Here is a 17,546-nt window from a genome sequence, read left to right as displayed (position 1 = left end):
GGGGCTCTGGATGGAAAGGCGCTGAGACCCATCATCCACCTCTTCTTCCTATCTGCTTCCTGGTTGTGGATGCCAGCTGCCTTGTTCATGCATTCTGTGCTTCAAATTGCGAGCAATAGAACCCCCCCTCTCTCTTTTAATGAAAATATTTTGATCTATTCATTTCATATATTTTATGAGTGCTTTGCCTGCATCCATGTCTGTCACATCTGCCTGGTGCCTTAGGAGGCCAGGAGGTGTCAGAGCCCCTCAAGCTGTAGTTACAACAGGTTGTGAGCTGCTATGTGGGTGCTGGGAATCAAACCTAGGTCCTCTGTGTGAGCAGCAAGTGCTCTTAACACTGAGCCATCTCTCCAGCCCCACAAGATAGGCCCTTCATTTCTTAAGTTGCTTTTGTCAAGTATTTTGATCATGACAATGAGAAAGTGACCGATACAGTCCTGGTATATGCTATGTAGCCCAGAGTAGCTTTGATTTGCCAGAAACCTCTTGTTTCAGCTTCTCATATCCAGGGATTACAAATGAATACTACCATGCTTGGCTTATTTTTTATATTTAAAAATTGCAAGTGTGTGTGTGTGTGGGGGGGTGTGTGGGGAGTAACCATATACCTCAGCCCACATGCAGAGGGCAACTTTCCGGAGTCAAGTCCCTTATCTCACCAGGTGGGTCATGGGGATTGATCTCAGGTTGTCAGGTTTGATGTCACACCTTCATCTGCTGCAGCGTCTCACTGGTCCTATTTCTACAGTTTGATTCTTTAAGACTCCACATATATATCATGCATATATGTTTCACAAGAGTTTTTTCTCCTGTTTTGAGTCAGGTTGTTAAAAATTTTATTTTATACGTGTCGTTGTTTTGCCTGCACGCGTGTACACCAGATGTGTGTCTGGTGCCCCAAGAGGGAGTTGGATCCCCTGGGACTGAAGTGACAGATAATTGTGAGCTACCATGAGAATGCTGAGAATTGAACCTGGGTACTTTTCATGTGTATGGTGTTTTGTCTGCATATATTTGCGCACTGTGTGCACGAAGTGTTTGTGGAGGCCAGAAAAAGGCGTCTGATTCCTTGAGGTTGGAGTTACAGACAAGTTGCGAACCACTTTGAGGGTGCTGGGAATTGAAGTGAGCTCCTCTGGAAGAGCAGTCAGTGCTCTTAACAGAGGAGTCCCGGCTGATCTCAAATTTGCTTTGCCATTGAGGATGACCATGAACTTGCGGTCCACCTGCAATCACCTCCCAAAATCGGGGATTACAAATATGAAGCAACATGCCCGGTGTATAGGACACCAGGGATCAAATCCAGAGCCATGGGCTTGCTAAGTCGTTCATTTTACAAATTTGAAATAGAACCATATGCTAATGGTAGAACCAAGATTAGGACCCAGGCATGTTGGATATCCAACAGTGTCAAACATATTAAGGCTTCTGGACCACCTGCGAGCCTTAATGAATTTGTGACTCTAACCGTGCCATAGGGTTAGGGTCCTTGCTGTGCGGTGACACTCAAACTCTCCAATCCCCACTGCTCCGGGGTTCGCAGGCGCTTGTCCCGGCAGCTCCCACCTCTTCCCACAGCGCTCGCGGCCACCGGCAGGGGGCGCCGGCGCACGCAGGCTCCGCGGCCCCGCCCCCGGGCAACCGTCGATTGGGCCGGCGCGTGATGTCACGCCGGTTTAGCCAAACAAATGGGTTTCGGGGCGAGCGTTGGGCTCCGCCGCCCAGCCCTGAGCTCCTGGTCCGCCTCAGTCTCGGGGAGAGAGTCAGGCCTGCCGCCGCCGCATCGGGCTGCCGCAGCCCCGGGCCAGGGCCCGGCCGGGCAGAAGCACAGGTGGGCCGGGCGGGAGTGCCGGACTGCGGGGCGCGGGGCGGGCGGACACCGCGGTGGCTCCCGCTGCTCTCCGCGGCGGGGCCGAGCGTTGGGGGCGGGGACCGCGGCTCGCGGCGCTCGGGGTGCCGCCGCCGCGTCCTCCGGAGAGCCGTCCGCGCGGCCTGGCCCCGAGGTCCTGCGTCCAGCGGCTCCCTGGGCCCGGAGTCGGGCGACCTGAGCTAGGCCGCCGCGGGTGGGCTGCGTGCGGGGCACGAGGCTGGGGGGGGGGTCCCCGCGCAGGTGAGCGGCGCGTCTCCACCCTCCCCGGGGGGACCCTGCGGTGCGAGCCTGCGGCAGTGAGGTCACAGTGTCGAGGCTCGGCGTGTCGGTGATGTCAGGGCTCTAGCGAGACAGACCGTGATGTCACAGCAGGCCCCGAGTGGCGACCTTGGCGCGCGGAAGGGCTGGGAGGACCCGCGGGGAGAAAAAGGAAGTTCGATCCTAGTAGATTTGAACCGAAATCCTGGGATCTCGGCTTCGTATAGTTTGAATGTAATAATTGTCAGGTGCTTAAACTTCATTTCGGAAAGCATCGGTAGTACAGTTTAAGGACGTTCGGTTTAGAAATAGAGAAATCATGGGGGATCGCGGGGGTGGGGCGTGGAAGGGGTATTGGGGTGTTCACTGTAAGTGCCTTCAGGAAGCTAAACTCAGTTTGATGGTTTGCTGTAGCAGTTGCTGGGGAGGGGTGCGCGGGGGCTGAACCAACTGGAGGGCTGATAATTCAGTTGGCGTTATCTTTTTTTTGGGGGGGGGGCAGTGATCTGCTTGCTAGCCTTCTTAGCGAATGGCCAAGACAAGCAGATCTTAAATGAACTTTGTCTTGCAAAGAAGGGGAGCTTGAATCAATCCAACATTCTTCTTAAATAATAATCACCTGATGATGTAATTTATCCAGGTGTTTCTCCGTTTCATCAGGGACATTTGGTTTTCTGTGATTATAGCTCAGCAATAAGCCTCTTCTTTGCAAATCCACCCCCCCCCCCCAGCCCCACATCTGAAGACTACTTTTGAGGTCAGGTGACAAAAATTTTGTCCATAGTGCTTCTGAATGTGAAATTATAAGTTTTTGCAGGCAATTTTGTGAATGTTGCTTTTCCTCGGGCTTTGAAAAGATAGTAGACCTTCGTAGAAGCCGGTGTGCTAACCTGCTGGGAACATTCCAGCAAATAGTCCTTTCATCCTTTCTTCCTTCTAGAATCTGGTTCAAAAATGTAGGGAGGGGATTTAAAACCAAAGCATAGTTACAATTAGGGTTTTCAGCAGGAAGCTGCAGTAGGAGCTGTCTGTCCTTGCTTCCTCAGGGACAGTTACTTGAAATAGGGTGTCCCCCCACCCCCACTACTTTCTGGTTCTTATTTTTTCTTCAAATATTTGCATTCTTAAAATGCAAATATATCTTTGTTTAATAACTTCATTTTCCCGACAGGGTCTCATTGTAACTCTGAGTGGTGTGGTACTTGCTGTGCAGCCCAGTAGTTAGCGCCTGTGTCTGGTGTGCTGGAATGACCTGTGTGTGCTGTCATACCTGGCTCCTGGAAAACCTTTAATGACTCTGGATTTTGCCTCAGTATGCAGATGAAATGCCAATTAACACAGGACATGAAATGAAGCAGAAATTATCTGTTAGTGCTGGTTTTGGGTGTGTGTGTCCTGAGAGTCCAGTCCAGGGTCTCCTGCATGACTATTGGCACTGTGCTGCATTCCCAGGCCCTAACTAGTTGGATTGGACTGGAAGTTCCTAAGACGAGAATAAACCTTATTTTTTGTGTTCACCAAACTTTGGCAATTCAGTAGCCATTGTACATACAGTTGAGCAGAATTTTTCCCTTTAAAGAAATTAGAACTTGTACGGTAACAGTGTTAAGGCTCCTACAATAAAATGTGAGCACCAGTGACCAATGTGAAACTGCTAATGTGCAGGAGGGTGGGTGGGTGGGTGTCAGTCAGCGACTGTTAAAGATGAAAGGCTAGTCTCACAGGAAATGCATCCTAAGGTTGAACAGCATACTGAAATGGACACGTCCAGGAGTCATCGCTGAACCGTAGCCCCTTCATGGCTCTGTCCGTGGTTCTCCGCCTTCCTGACGCTGTCTGTGACCCTTTAGAACGTTCCTTACCCCAACCATAAAATTACTTTGTTGTCACTTCATAACTGTAGTATTGCCCCCGTTATGAACTGTTACCTGATCTGCTCTACGGGCACATCAGAAGGGGGCATCAGGTTCCAGTACAGATGGTTAAGATGGGTGTGAGCCACCATGTGGTTGCTGGGAACTGAACTCAGGACCTCTGGAAGAGCAATCCATCCTCTTAACCACTGAGCCATCTCTCTCATCCCTGGAAGTGAATCTCAGTGGGAATTGAAAACCCTCTAGTTGATGGCAATAGCTGTGCTTAGCGGTGCTTGTCTACCCCACTGCCTTTCTTGCTTAGGAGTCATTTTTTATTTTTATGTAGAAGAAGAGTTAATAGGTGGAGAATAAAAGTCTTAGTGTGCTGTGATGTTACTAAGAAATGATGGTGGGCATGAAGAAGCCTGCTTAATGTGTATCATTGCATAACTCTAGGGAACATTTGTATAATCTGCTGCTACTTTTAGCGAGTTGCTTTCGCCCACGCTTTGCAGTTTTGGGTCTAGGAAGCAGCTTTTACTTCTTAAATGGTCTTATGGAAATTTGAGATGAAGCTTTTTTTAAGAAAGACCTTTGTTGTTCATTACTGCACAGAAAGGGACTGAGGCGGTCATTAGTAATGTGGCATCTTCCTGACGGACAAGGCGAGTGTGGTGGTGAAGGAAAGTGCCAGTGCTAGGCTCCTTAGGATGTGTGCGCTGTGTCAGAGATCTTACCAACATGCAGAATTAACACCCTATAAACATTTTATTTTTCTACTTTATTTTCTAAACTCAGATTATGCTCACCTAGTTTAATTTCCATGGCATTGCAATTCCAGTAGGTTTTACTCTTGTCTTAGTATTTGTTGGTGGGACATACTTATCTTGAGAAACTTGATTTAGGGCTACTTTCCAGAAAGTACAGTTGTTGAAAACCAGATAGTCGGAGGAAGTGCCTAGGACGTGCTGAATGCCCCCCCTTGTCAGGCCGTGTGCCTCGGCAGAACTCAGCAGGTGCATAATCTGTGTGCAGTCCTCTGGAAGCAGCATCAGAAAGGGGCGGGTTCACTCCAGCGCACTCCAGGTCATTTGGACATGGGTGCCCTTTGGTCCTTTGTCTAGTTTAGCTTCCCACTTCTTTTTATGTTTATGAGATTTTGAAGTAGATGAGCCTACTGTATTATCGTCTAGGATGGTGTTAATAATTAAAATGTACATGATCCTCAGTTGTTTAGTCAACTACTTAATTGTTCATTTTCAACTTCATTTTCTAGTTACTGCTTCACAGGAGACTGCAGAGCTGTGGTTCTCAGCCTTCCTAACGCTGTGACCCTTACGTACACTTCTTCATGTTGTGGGGACCCCCAGCCATAACATTATTTTTGCTGCTACCTCATAACTGTAATCTTGCTACTGTTATAAATCATAATGTAAATATCTGTGTTTTCTGATGGTCTTAGGGACCTCTGTGAAAAGGTTGTTTGATTCCAAAGAGGCAGCAACCCACAGGTTGAGAACCATTGCTCCAGTGCATGCTGTGTAAATACTTAGTTTCACAACCCATCCTGTCTGTTTCCTACTGCAGTCACAATGTAAGTATGTGAGTCCAAGCCTGTGCTAGTGTGCTGTACAGCACTGGCAGCCAGCAAACACTTCTGAGCATCTTTGTGCCAGGGACTGGCACATGATGTAATGCCTATTGCATATTCATCTCTCTCTCTCTCTCTCTCTCTCTCTCTCTCTCTCTCTCTCTCTCTGTGTGTGTGTGTGTGTGTGTGTGTGTGTGTGTGTGTAAGCACCCTAATGCACCCTCCTGCATGGGAAGATGTGTGCAGACCAGGTGGTGTCGATATCAAGATGTCTCCCTCTGTCACTTCGACACTCTACTTTGAGACAGAGTGTCATTAGAGCTGAGGGTTGCTGCTTTATCTAGACCTGGCTGACTGGTGGGTCCATGGGATCTCCCAGTAGCAGGGTTACAGACGTGCCGCTGTGCATAGCTTTGCCTGCGTTCTGGGGATCTGCACTTGGTCCTCATACTTGTGTAGTAAGAGCCTTACTCATCCTCTGTCCCTTCACCTTTGTTTAACTTTGACGTGACTGCAGAGAGCACAGTGTCAGTGGGATTAGTCAGACACTGTTGCTACACTTGTCTGGGCAGAGGTTTCATCCAGATGTTAGTTCAAGGAGGAATTGGAAACTCAGGTACTCATAGCCTCAGACAAGGACTTGTACCACTACATTACTGAGCTGTGTTGTCACAGCATGAATGGAAGGATTAGTGCCTAAGGCCACAGTTGATGTGTGGAGGTGATCAGATCTCAGTAGCCCTCTTCCCCTTGAACTTTCTTTCAAGTTCAAGCTTTTTGAGGCAGGATATTATCATATAGTTCAGGCTGGCTTTAAACTCACAGTCTTCCTGCCGCAGCCTTCCGAGATCTGAGATTCTAGGCATGCTTCACTATGCCTTGTCTTCACCCTTCAGACACGTACCTTTTATTGACCTGTGCTCTCTTAGTTGTGGACTTAAGGAGTGCAGGGGCCTCTCATGGCCTTCATTTTTAGTCTTCTCTTTTCCTGATGTTTTGTGGGGAAATTGTTAATCATTACAGGAAAATATTGGAACATTGAATAACTAAATACCCACCATGTAGATTCTGTAATTCCATAATATTCTGTGAAATAGTTAGCTGATTTTACTACCTGCATATTTCCCCCTTTTATTGGCCAATCTTAATTTTTTGTTGCAGTTTATAATAATTATACCACACACACACATAAACACACACTTCAGAACTTTATCGTTACTTGTTTACTTAATTTTATGTAACATTTATGGTAAAATGTACAAATCTTATATGTACATACTTATGTAACCCCTGTATCCTGTTATCACAGGAAGTTTCTAGTCAGTTTAAGTGGCTTTTAATATTTGCTGTATTTGTTCATTTCTTCCAAAACTGCTCAACAGACCCACTTCCTTGATCTGTTAGAGCTCGCTTGGGCAGGGTCATGCTTGGTGAGAAGAATCAGAAGACGTAGTCCCTCAGAGGTGATGGGAGCAGAGTGCTTCAGAAGGAGGCTCTGAGTCACTTGTGACTCCTCATGATGTCAGAGGCACCCTGATCTTCCTAGTCTTCAGAGCACAACATTAATTTCTGTTTGTAAAGTACCCAGGCAAAGGGGAGAGACGGCTCAGTGGTTAAGAGTTCTGACTGCTCTTCCAGAGGTCTTAAGCTCAATTCCCAGCAACCACAACCATCTGTAATGAGATCTGATGTCCTCTTCTGGTGTGTGTGAAGACAGCTACAGTGTACTTACATGTAATAAATAATTCTTAAAAAAAAAAAAAAAACCCAGGCAAGGCATTTTTGTTTCAGCAATTCTGAGTGAGGGCAGAGAGCAACACCTAGAAGCAGTGACTGAAAATTCGGGGCTGGCTTGGGAGTTGGGAGAGAGGTAGAGAAGGAACAGGTTTGGAGGTGGGTTGCTGGGAAAGGAACTGTAAGGCCAACTGGACTCAGGTGGAAGTGGGGAGTGGGTTGGAAACGAGGGGTGGCAGGCCAACTGTAGAGAGACAGAACTAAACAGACTCAGGCTTGTGTCCTTGTGTATTTCTGAAAACACTGTCCGAGCAATTAAGTGTGTGGCAGAAGCAAGCACTGATGGTGCACACGGCCACTCTTGACTGCTTGTGGTAACATGAGGGGACAAAAGCAGTTATATAGGACACTTCATACTAAAAGGGACAGAAGGGGAAGAGTGGAACACAGTTCAGACTGGCCACGTTCTAAATGAGAAGAGAGATTGGTTCGGTAGAGAGCATGTGGGGTGTAGCCAGGTGAACTTTGGATAAAGAGATTAGTGTGGGTCGATGGTGCCAGGTGCTGTTCATCAAGACAGTAATCCCTAAGGCATGTCAGATCTTTACAGCTGCCCTGCCCATCACAGGCCTTGGATGACTTCAAGGTTGTGGTCCTCACATTCCAGTGTCTAAGTAACCCAGGTGCGGTCTAAGTCACAATGGCTACTCTGGAAGTCTTAAACTTTGGCTAGATCTGTATGGCTCAGGCTCTTTCAGAGTAGACTGGGGTGGGGGTGGGGGGGGGATGAGACCATGAATACTAGTGCATTCTGTGAAGACATTCAGTATTCACCTGTATTCCAAAGTATGCTCTGGAGAACTTTGGAGTCCAGGAAGGCCCCATTCCCATCCCCAAGAGGTGAGCCATGATGGAGAGTGCTCCTACTAGGCAAAGCTCAATGGAGTTTTAGGGATGGGGCTTACCCCTAAGACCTGTAGAGCCTTTAGCTAACAAGTCCAGGTTGAAGAGATTTGTAGCTTGGGCTGTGTCCAGAAAAGCCATGGGAATGGCTTCTGCTTGGATCCTTAGGAGCCCAGTCTCCACATAGTTGGTCTGGAAAGCAGACTATCGAGTCAGAGAGGCTATGGAACTTTAAGGGTTAACATGCTTTTGGGAGATTCTGTACTAAGTGATAGTTTTAAGGAGCGATTTAATTTTAATGTATGTTCTACTCCCCTTTGGACTGTGCCTGACTCACTGTTGTTTTTTGGATGAGTGTGAGCTTTGAGCTTTTTGGTTTTACAAGCTGGTGTCGAGCCAGCAGTTTGCTTCCTGACGAATTTCACCTTTGATTGTCTGTCATTCATACCTATTAGTTGAAAGTCTGAGTTTAGATTTTTGAGTTGTTGCTGCGGTTGGCTAAGATCTGTGGGGCTGTTGCTAGGGAGGAGTTTTGTGTGACCTTGGGAACACTAGGTGTGAATATGTCCCCTAGATTCTGTGTTGGATCCTAATCTCAATAGCAGACTGTTAGGAGCTTCACCATGTGATTAGGTGTGACCTCACAGAGAGGCTAGTGCCTTTAGAAAAGTCTTGCAGGAAGCCTTGATCCTACCACCACAGGAGAACATAGTAAGGGCTGTGTGAAGAGCGGGCCTCTCTGCTAGAGTATTGATTACAGTTTCTCAGCCTCAAATAACTTGTTCACTCTACTTGTCATCAGATAAGGGACTTCACTTAAGGATTCAGAGAAAAGAACTTCTGTTTTCTTTTTTAAAAGACTGGAAGTTTTGCCATAAAGTATGAGAAAGAATTTTAGGGCCAGAATCTAATGAGAAAAAAAATTAGTTCTCAAGTATATAAGTGTTTTCCTGTTATGTGCATGTATACCATGTATGGCCATGCATGTACCATGTATGGTGCCTGATGAGGTTGGAAGAGGATGTTGGAAACCCCAGAACTGGAGTTACAGATGGTTGTGAGTTGTCACGTGGGTGCTGAGAACTGAAGAGCAGCCAGTGATTTGAACTCTGGAGCCATCTCTCTAGCCTCCAGTAATGACATGATCAGAGGAAAGAGTGATGTAAAAAGCAGATTCCTGGGGAAATCTTGTCCTATCTGTCATAGGTTTGGCTGACTTCATAATTTCTTCCCTCCCCTTGTGTTGCTTGCTTGCCTCTGTCTTCTCACCTTTGCTGGTGGCTCTCTTTGTTCCAGACCCAGACTGTCCTGTGTTTCTGACCCTCTGAGGGCTCCTCAGTTGTAATCTCTGAGAAGACATGCTTCTGTTGTACCCCATAGGTTTTAATTTGCTAGGTTCCCGTCTACGATGAGGAGAGCCTCTTTTGTGGATCCGTGATTCGGACTCACTGTTCAAGGACGTATCGTTCTCAGTAGTACCAAACGGGATTTAATGAGAAAGGATTTGTAAATGTTGGGCTGACTACCTACATTAAATTGAGCTTCTAGGAGCAAACCCCAGAATGACAGTGCAGAACTTGCCTGCTGAGTGCTTACTGCCAGCACCGACCTTATGTCCAATGTTTGAACCAGAAGCTGCTGCACTGTATTTGATGGCAGTTGTTTGAGAGGGACATGTTCTTTCTGTCTTTGTGAGACCTTTGCTTCCATGTGAAGCCATGAATGGAGTTTGTCTGCAGTGTACTGTGTGAAGAACTGAACTCGTTCTCTCAGATAATCTTCGTGTGAAGATAAAGCCTTTTCTAATTTTGTTGCTTCTCAATAAACCCATGGGTTGGAGTTTTCTGAGTGAGCCTATGAAATCAATGGTAACATTAATTTTTAAAATGTTATAACAGAAAACTAAGTCATTCACTGGCTAGCACCATTGAGAAGTCGAAAGATGAAGTTTGAGTAGTTGTGTCTCTGACCTCCTTTTCTGCTGGCGCCCTTCCTTCATTACTGAGCTCAGCTTTTATGCCTTTTGTCCTGTTGTAGTCACAGTGTGTTTGTCATCATTCATATCCTGTGTCCTCAATGCCATGTGGCTCTACACGAGGACATGCAGGGGGAAGGAATTGTGGAGCAGCTGTGGGAAGGGCTCCTAAGCTAGCCCATAGATACCGTTAGCAGTATGAAGTCTGAGACTACTTCTCTTGAGAAGAACTTGACTAGCACACTACCTACACGTTGTTGTTTGAGGAAGGGGCTCCTAAAGCCAAGGGCTGTAGATGCAAACACCGCATGCTCATTTCGTGAACTTGGTCCGCCTTCCTTGCTCCGATTAAACAGGCAGTTGTTCACTTTTAGTGAATTTATTTATTTTTTTCAGTTTAATCTTTGCTACTATTCTGATCCTCTAGTATGGAATACGGATGGTTGGATTGAAGGAAGGAAACTGTCCTTCATTTTATGAGCACGTTAGAGGTGGGATAACTCTGTAGGGTAGTACTGTCCCATGAGAACACAGTGTGAGCCATATGGCACTTTAGAAGTGTATATCTGAAACTGTGTATGTGTGGGTTCGTGGTTTTGGACTAAAATCCCAGAGATGAAGTTTCCCTCCTCCTTTCTTCTGTCACTTTCTCTCTGTGACATGGTAACCCAAGATGAGCCAGAGTTCAGAATCCTCCTGCCTCAGCCATATACCTACTGAGCCTACTTTTGGGTTTAAATCTCTAATTTAATTTTTTAATTAATTATTTAAATCTCTAATTTTTTGTTGTCATGCTTAAGAATGATTCTTAAGCTTTTAATATGACCTCACTCATCCTCCTACTTAGTGGTTTCTCTGTGGTAACCCTCGCACTCGGTCTCTTCAGCCTTGCCTTTTACATTGCTTCACACAAAAAAGTCAGTCAGATGTGGTGGCACAAACCCCTGTATTCCCAGCATTTGGAAGGTGGAGGAAGGAACATCAGGAGTTCAAAACCAGTCTAAGCTACCTTTGAGGTCAGCCTGGGCTACATCAGACCCTGTCTCAAAAAACCAGTCAAACTCAAACCAAACTAACACAGTCATCCACTATTTAAAAAAAAAAAATCTTGTTTCCTAAAACAACCTTGAACTCCTCAGACCCTCCATCCCTCAGCATCTCTTCAGACTCCTACTGTGTACAGAGTAAACACTTAGCCATTTGATACTTCGGCATTTCAACATAAACGCAATTGTTTAATTGTTCTCTATTTGTCTCCTGTGTGTATTAGTTTTATTTCCTCTTCTAAGTTGTAAGCCTCACATCTTATTATGCTCCTAAATTGGAGGCATATATAATTTAAGATTTAGCTTTTTCTTTAATGAGGGTATAGCTAGTTTTAAAAAATTTGTATCCTTAAAGTTTTTTAAAGTTACTGTTTTCTACTCTTTTTGGCTAACTTCTATGTATGTTTTTAGCAGTTTGAGTTGTTGGAATTTGTGTGTTAATTTGTGTTTGTGGTATGGTTCTCTCTCTCTCTCTCTCTCTCTCTCTCTCTCTCTCTCTCTCTCTCTCTCTCTCTCTCTGTTTCTGAGATTTAAACCCAGTATTTCACATGTGCTAAGGGAGTGTGTTTTAAAAGTTAAAACAATTATGTTTATATAATTGCTTATTTGAAGCCATAAAAATCACTCTAGGAACTACAGAGCTAATTACTGATTAGCTGCAGTTTCTTAAGATAAAATCTGTATTTGATAAGGATAGATCAGAGGACCCATTTACTTTATTGCTGAAGAACTAGAAGAGGCAGACCAGTTTCCAAAGTAGGGCAGGAGATCTTATTTCAAGTTGAGGCATCAGGCTCAGTCTCTTGGCTCTCAGGACCTTCACAGCCTCCACTCACTTTAGTCATAGAGTGGAAGTTTCTATCCTTCAGGCTGTAAGCTGTTCTAGGTGGAAACTAGTTCAGAGAGGGTCTGAGGACCTGAAGCTTTCTAAGGAACCATCCCTCCCGACCCAGTTTCTTTAACATGTGATAATGATTAGCTTGATGAAATAGAAATATATTAACTTTCTTATTTGTGGAATTTTAAGATCCATTTCTTTCTGGGAAATGTAAAATAGGCATTGGTACTAAATGCATTAGTTGGTTGTTTGAGACAGTAGCTTCCTGTGTAACCCAGGCTGGCCTAAATCTTGGATTATAGCATACCCACCATGCCTGGCTGTGTTCTCTTTTTCTCTTAGTTCAGTTTTACAGATTTTCTGTTCTTAGGTAAATGCAAGTCTTTAAGAATTCTCCCATGTTCTGCTGTTGGTTCCCTCAATACCTTATGTAACTCCCTTTGCTAAATACATATTGGTGGTTATAAATAATCAAAATTTATTGTTAACAGCCAGAGAAATGGTTAATTTTATTGGAGGGCTTACGTAACTTGACATTTTAGTGACATATTGTTACCTTAACATTTTCAATAAAGGGGCTTAGAATGTTCAAAAAACCAGTCTGGTGGTCTCTGAAAGGTGAATCATTGTAAATGTCTTGATTTAAAGAGCCTGTATTATGGATGATCGTAGTCTATATGGTATAAGCTACTAGAACATCACTTGTTTTTACTGTAGTTATATGACTTTGGGAATGTTTATTTTGCCTGTGTTGCTTGAAATGTGTTTGTCTGTGGTGTGTGTGTGTGTGTGGTTGAAATGTGTTTATTTGTGTGTGGGTATGTGGTTGAATGCATGGGAGAGGCTAGAGGTCCACACCAGGTGTTTTCTTGATCATTTTTCACCTTAATTATTTTTAAAGATTTCTTTTATGTGTGTATTTTGCCTAGAAGTATGTCTGTGTACCATTTTTGTGTGCAGTGCCTGTGGAGCCCAGAAGAGGGATTTGGATCCCAGTGGACCTGGAGTTAAGGAAGGTTGTGAGCCCCCCTTGTAGGGGCTGGGAACAGAACATGGGTTATCCAAACAGAAAGTGCTCTTAATGGCTGAGCTTTCACCGTCCATCTTACATTCTGAGACAAGGTCTCATGGTGAACCTGGAGTTCACTGATTGACTAGGCACTCCCAGAGCCTCCTGTCTTTGCCCATCCCAACCCTCAGTACCCCCATTGCTAGGATTACAGGCTTAGTCTGCAATGCTGCTTTTTATATGTGTGCTGAGGATTTGAACTTAGTTCCTTAGTTTAGGTAATAATAAACACTTTATTTACCCTGGTGATCCATTTTCCCAGCCCTTGAATTTTAACTTAGGAAATGAGGTTTACCCTATCCCTAACTTGCTTTAAGAGACATGAGAGGGGGAGTACATGTTTCTGGAAGATATTATCAGCCTGACACAGTGCCCCATGCTTATAATCCCAACACTTGAGAGCCTGAGACTAGGGGATTTTGAGTTTGAGGACAGCCTGGACTGCGTGGCAAGACCCTACTTCAGAAAAAGAAAAAAAAAAAAAAAAGATATGATAATTTGTTTGGCAAGATACCTCAGCAGGTGCCTTCCATCAAGCCTGGCAACCTAAGTTTAATTCCCAGAACCCACATGGTGGAAGGAGAAAATCTGCTTCCACATGTTGTCTCTGACCACAGCCATGATGTGGCTCATAAATGCACATGAAATGAAAATGTAATGAATACATAAATAAAAATTAGAAACTTTGTTCTGTAAAGATCTTTTTGCGAGTCTTGAGTTCTTCTGGCTGAACTGAACTCTCAGATCCTTCCATTTAACTGCTTCGGTTTTTACTTATTCATTTGTTTATTTGCTTGTTCATGTGTTCATCAATGACAGAATCTTACTATGTAACCCTGGCTGGCCTAGAATTGCAGTAATCCATACAATTGCTCAGTTTCCTTTAAGACATTTCCCATTAGGTATTCTGTGGCTGTTAGTATAGACGTCTTAGAGAATTTTAGCTTGATTCTATTTGCTTGGTGTGTTTATTTCTAAACTGTTACTGTTCATTGCACTCACTAAATATGTGACTGCTTTGAGCCTTCTACACTTGAATGTCCCGTTATTGTACATTGCTGAGATTCTGTTCTATACGATGATAATATATTGGAAAGTACAGCCTTGTCTTCAAAAGTATTTACTTTGCAAGGTTAGTGATTTTTTTCTATGCCAACATGTAGTCCAGAGGATCCACTGCTTACTAAGAATTTCTAAATAGTTGATGGTTTGCTGTAACTTCTTGAGCCTACTAGAAGCAGTTTGATGATTGGCTCTGTTTTTTTTGTTTGTTTGTTTGGTTTTGGGTTTTTTTTTTTTTTTTTTTTTTTTTTTTTTTTTTTTTTTTTTTTTTGGTACTGGAGCGTCACAAATGCTTGGTGAACACTTTGAGCTACAATTTTAGCCCAACATAGAGTGTTTGCTACTGATAACCCGAAATGACAGATGATGCCTCCTTTTGGGTTGAAATGTATGTATGTTTAGATTAAAAGGTTATTTGTATCTTGGGTGGATCCATACTTGAGTGGCGTTCTGTGTCTTAAGGCTGAGTAGTTGTCATCCTGGGATTGGTGCCTAAACCAGGGTTTGCTGCTCAAGTCGCTCTCCATGTGAATAGACTTTGCACACCTCTGGCAGTCTTTGATGCCAGATATGCTAAATTTTATGTGTATTTTTAAAAGTAAAGGAACATTATTTTATGTAGTATAATAATCATTACATAGAAATATATAGGAAATAGAGTCTAAAATTATATATTCAAAAATAGGCCCAGTCTTAAATAATCTAAGAATAGTTAATTTAGACATATATAATGATGCTTATCTGCAATCCTAACCTTGTGGGGGCTGGAGCAGGAGATTTTGTGTTCAAAGCCAGCATGAGCTACACAGTAAAATTTTGCATTAAAAACAGTAACAGAAAGTATATATACTTAATGGCTGAGGCAGCAGGATCACCAGTAGTTTGAAGACAGCCGGACTTATACAGTAAATTTCAGACCATCTTAGATTTCCTGTCTCAAAAAGGAAAATGGGGTTGAAACAAAAACTGTTGAGAAGACCACACTCATGCTCAGTTTGATACATTTCATTTATTTGATTTATTTCTATGTTTAATCAATCTGCAGGCTTTGCAGATGTTCCTAATTGAATTCTGCAGATCTCTGTTCTTGCTTCCCTCCACCCTAAAGTCTTTTATATGACTTTTTTTGTTAATGGGATTTTTTTTCTTCTTTTAGCTTTTTAAATCTTATTTATATGAGTGTTTTGCCTGCCTGTATGTTTATGCAACATGTGCATGCAGTGCCCACAGAAACCAGAAGAGGGCATCCGTAAGATCCTTTGATGTTTGAGTTACAGACAGTCGTTAATTGCCATGTAGGTGCTAGGATTTGGATCCTGGTTCATCTGGAAAATCACCAGGTGTTCTTAACTGCCAAGCCATCTCTTCAGCCCCTTCTTGGCTGTTTAGCTATATGTGGTTGCTTTGTTTGTCTCTCTTAAGAACAGGTGATGAGAGATAGGATGCATATAGCAAGCAGGCCACGTGCTCTTGTCTCCCTCACATCACGGGACCTGACTTGGCAGTGCTCCCCACTCCCTTACCCTCTCCAACGCTGTGATTCTCTTTATCTAGTGTGTGGTGGCTTGAATGAGAGTGGCCCCATAGGCCCAGTCACCAGGGAGGAGAAGGCGTGGCCACACCAGGGTGGAAGTGTGTCACTGGGCTGGGCTCTGCGGTTTCAGAAACTAAAGCCAGGCCAGGGTGCTTGCTCTCCTCCTGCTGCCTGTGGATCTGGATGGTAAACTCTTGTCTCCTTCTGTAGTACCATGTCTGCCTGCACACTGCCTCGCTAGGATGACAGTGGACTAAACCTCTGAAACTGTAAGCCAGCCCCAATTCAACGCTTTTTTAAAAAAAGAGTTGTCGTGGTCATGGTGTTCATAGCAATAGAACACTGGCTAAGATGTAGTGGTTCTTAGGGTAATTATCTCCGTGCAGGATTATCTAAAACTATGGCCTTTGAAAAAATGTTTTTTGGCTAGGTCGTGTGCTTATGTGGTTGAGCATGCCAGCCATGCATTTCCTCCTCCTGTCTGTCGGGTGCCCGTTCCCCTTGGTAAAAACAGCAGGATTGCTTGTCTTGCCTGTTTTTTCAGCACACATTCTGTTCTTTTGCCCTAAACAATTTTAGCCTTCATTATCTCCCCCACCCACCATTAACCTATGCTTTATTTCCATTTCTTGTTGGCTGTCCTTCATGTGTCAGCAGAGCTCCTGGGAGTATGCTGGCTGGGCCTCAGTGTGGCTCATGGGCCTCCTGTAAGGGTAAATGCTGTGTCCACACACACAGTGCTGAGCCAGCACTTCCCAGTCTGGGGCTTGCTCTATCAGAGGATGCCTCCTCTGTCCTTGCTCCTACCACTGCCTGTACTTTCCTGTGAGAAGAAGGGAGATAAATAAATAAATAAATAAATAAAGGGGCTAGAGAGATTGGTTAGAGGTTAAAAGAACTTGTTGCTGTTTCAGAAGACCTGTGTTCAATTTCCAGCATCCATGTGGTAGGTCTATAAACCCGTTGCAGAGGTTCTAATGGACGTGCATGTGGTGCACATACACACATGCAGGCAAAACAGTCATACACAGAAAATGAAAATAAACCAATGTGTTTAAAGAAATACATGGTACTTTGTCCTTTCTCCTCCTCCTAACATTTTTGTCTCTCTTTACACAAGGTATTTCTGCTATAGGAAGCCTGACCAGTGGGCTAAAAACAGACATTTCTGGAGCAGGAGCTCGGGAGCACGTAGGCCTGGGGAAGTATTTGTAATGCCTGCTCTTCCCTGTCTGCAAGTGAAGCTATAACACAGAAGATGCACGTACGACACAGATACCTCAGAGCGCTTTCTCTCTTGTCTGTACTCACCTAACAAGTGCTGTGGTCGTGAGAAGAGGCATCTAGTCTGTCTGTCTTCCTCCCCCATCCTCATCTTTCAGGTTGTGTAGGCTCTTTCTCTTTCAATGTTGTCCAAGTCCTCAGTGACCTGTCTGGATCTTCAGGTGGACTCATTCCAGGCAGTGTGGGTCAAGGAGCAAAGGCTACGTGCTAACCTTTATTAACAGGGAGGTTTCTAGAAGTTGCCGTCCACAGTGGTCTTGTTAGGTAGAACGTTATGGCCACATCATAGAAGAAAGGGAGATGTAGGCATTACCATCGTTCTCTATCATAGACAGACGGTGCCACCGTGAGCCCTTGCTTCTGTGCTGCTTTGTGGATGATCCCTAGAAGTTGAGCTACTCAGATTAGCAGCAGCTGGAGAGCACACCTGCTTTTTCTTGCTGTCACAGTTTTTATATTTGCCATTCCCATAAGTACAAAAAGAATTATGGCCAAGGCCAGCTCTAACTTGCCCTATGAGCTC

At 44.4% G+C, this 17,546-nt stretch overlaps 1 protein-coding gene across 3 annotated transcripts in view; it reads left to right on the top strand.

Moving 5' to 3' along the window:
* The first annotated feature begins 1,670 nt into the window (after positions 1 to 1,670).
* Fbxo34 (F-box protein 34) overlaps positions 1,671 to 17,546 on the top strand; it is a 71,444-nt gene continuing 55,568 nt past the window's right edge. The window contains exon 1 of one of the 3 annotated variants that reach the window (XM_034498896.2): positions 1,671 to 1,834. Coding sequence is in view for 1 of the 3 variants with exons in the window: in XM_076931162.1 (XP_076787277.1) it covers positions 1,692 to 1,834 (143 nt within the window). In the remaining 2 variants the exon portion in view is untranslated. The remainder of the gene's footprint in view (positions 1,835 to 17,546) is intronic. The other 2 variants (XM_076931162.1, XR_013109387.1) reach the window with 2 other exon arrangements.

Source organism: Arvicanthis niloticus, chromosome 3 (genome assembly GCF_011762505.2).
Source record: "Arvicanthis niloticus isolate mArvNil1 chromosome 3, mArvNil1.pat.X, whole genome shotgun sequence".
NCBI classification, from domain to species: Eukaryota; Metazoa; Chordata; class Mammalia; order Rodentia; family Muridae; genus Arvicanthis; species Arvicanthis niloticus.
Note: the sequence above shows the minus strand (reverse complement) of the source record. Positions and strands in the feature narration are given on the sequence as shown.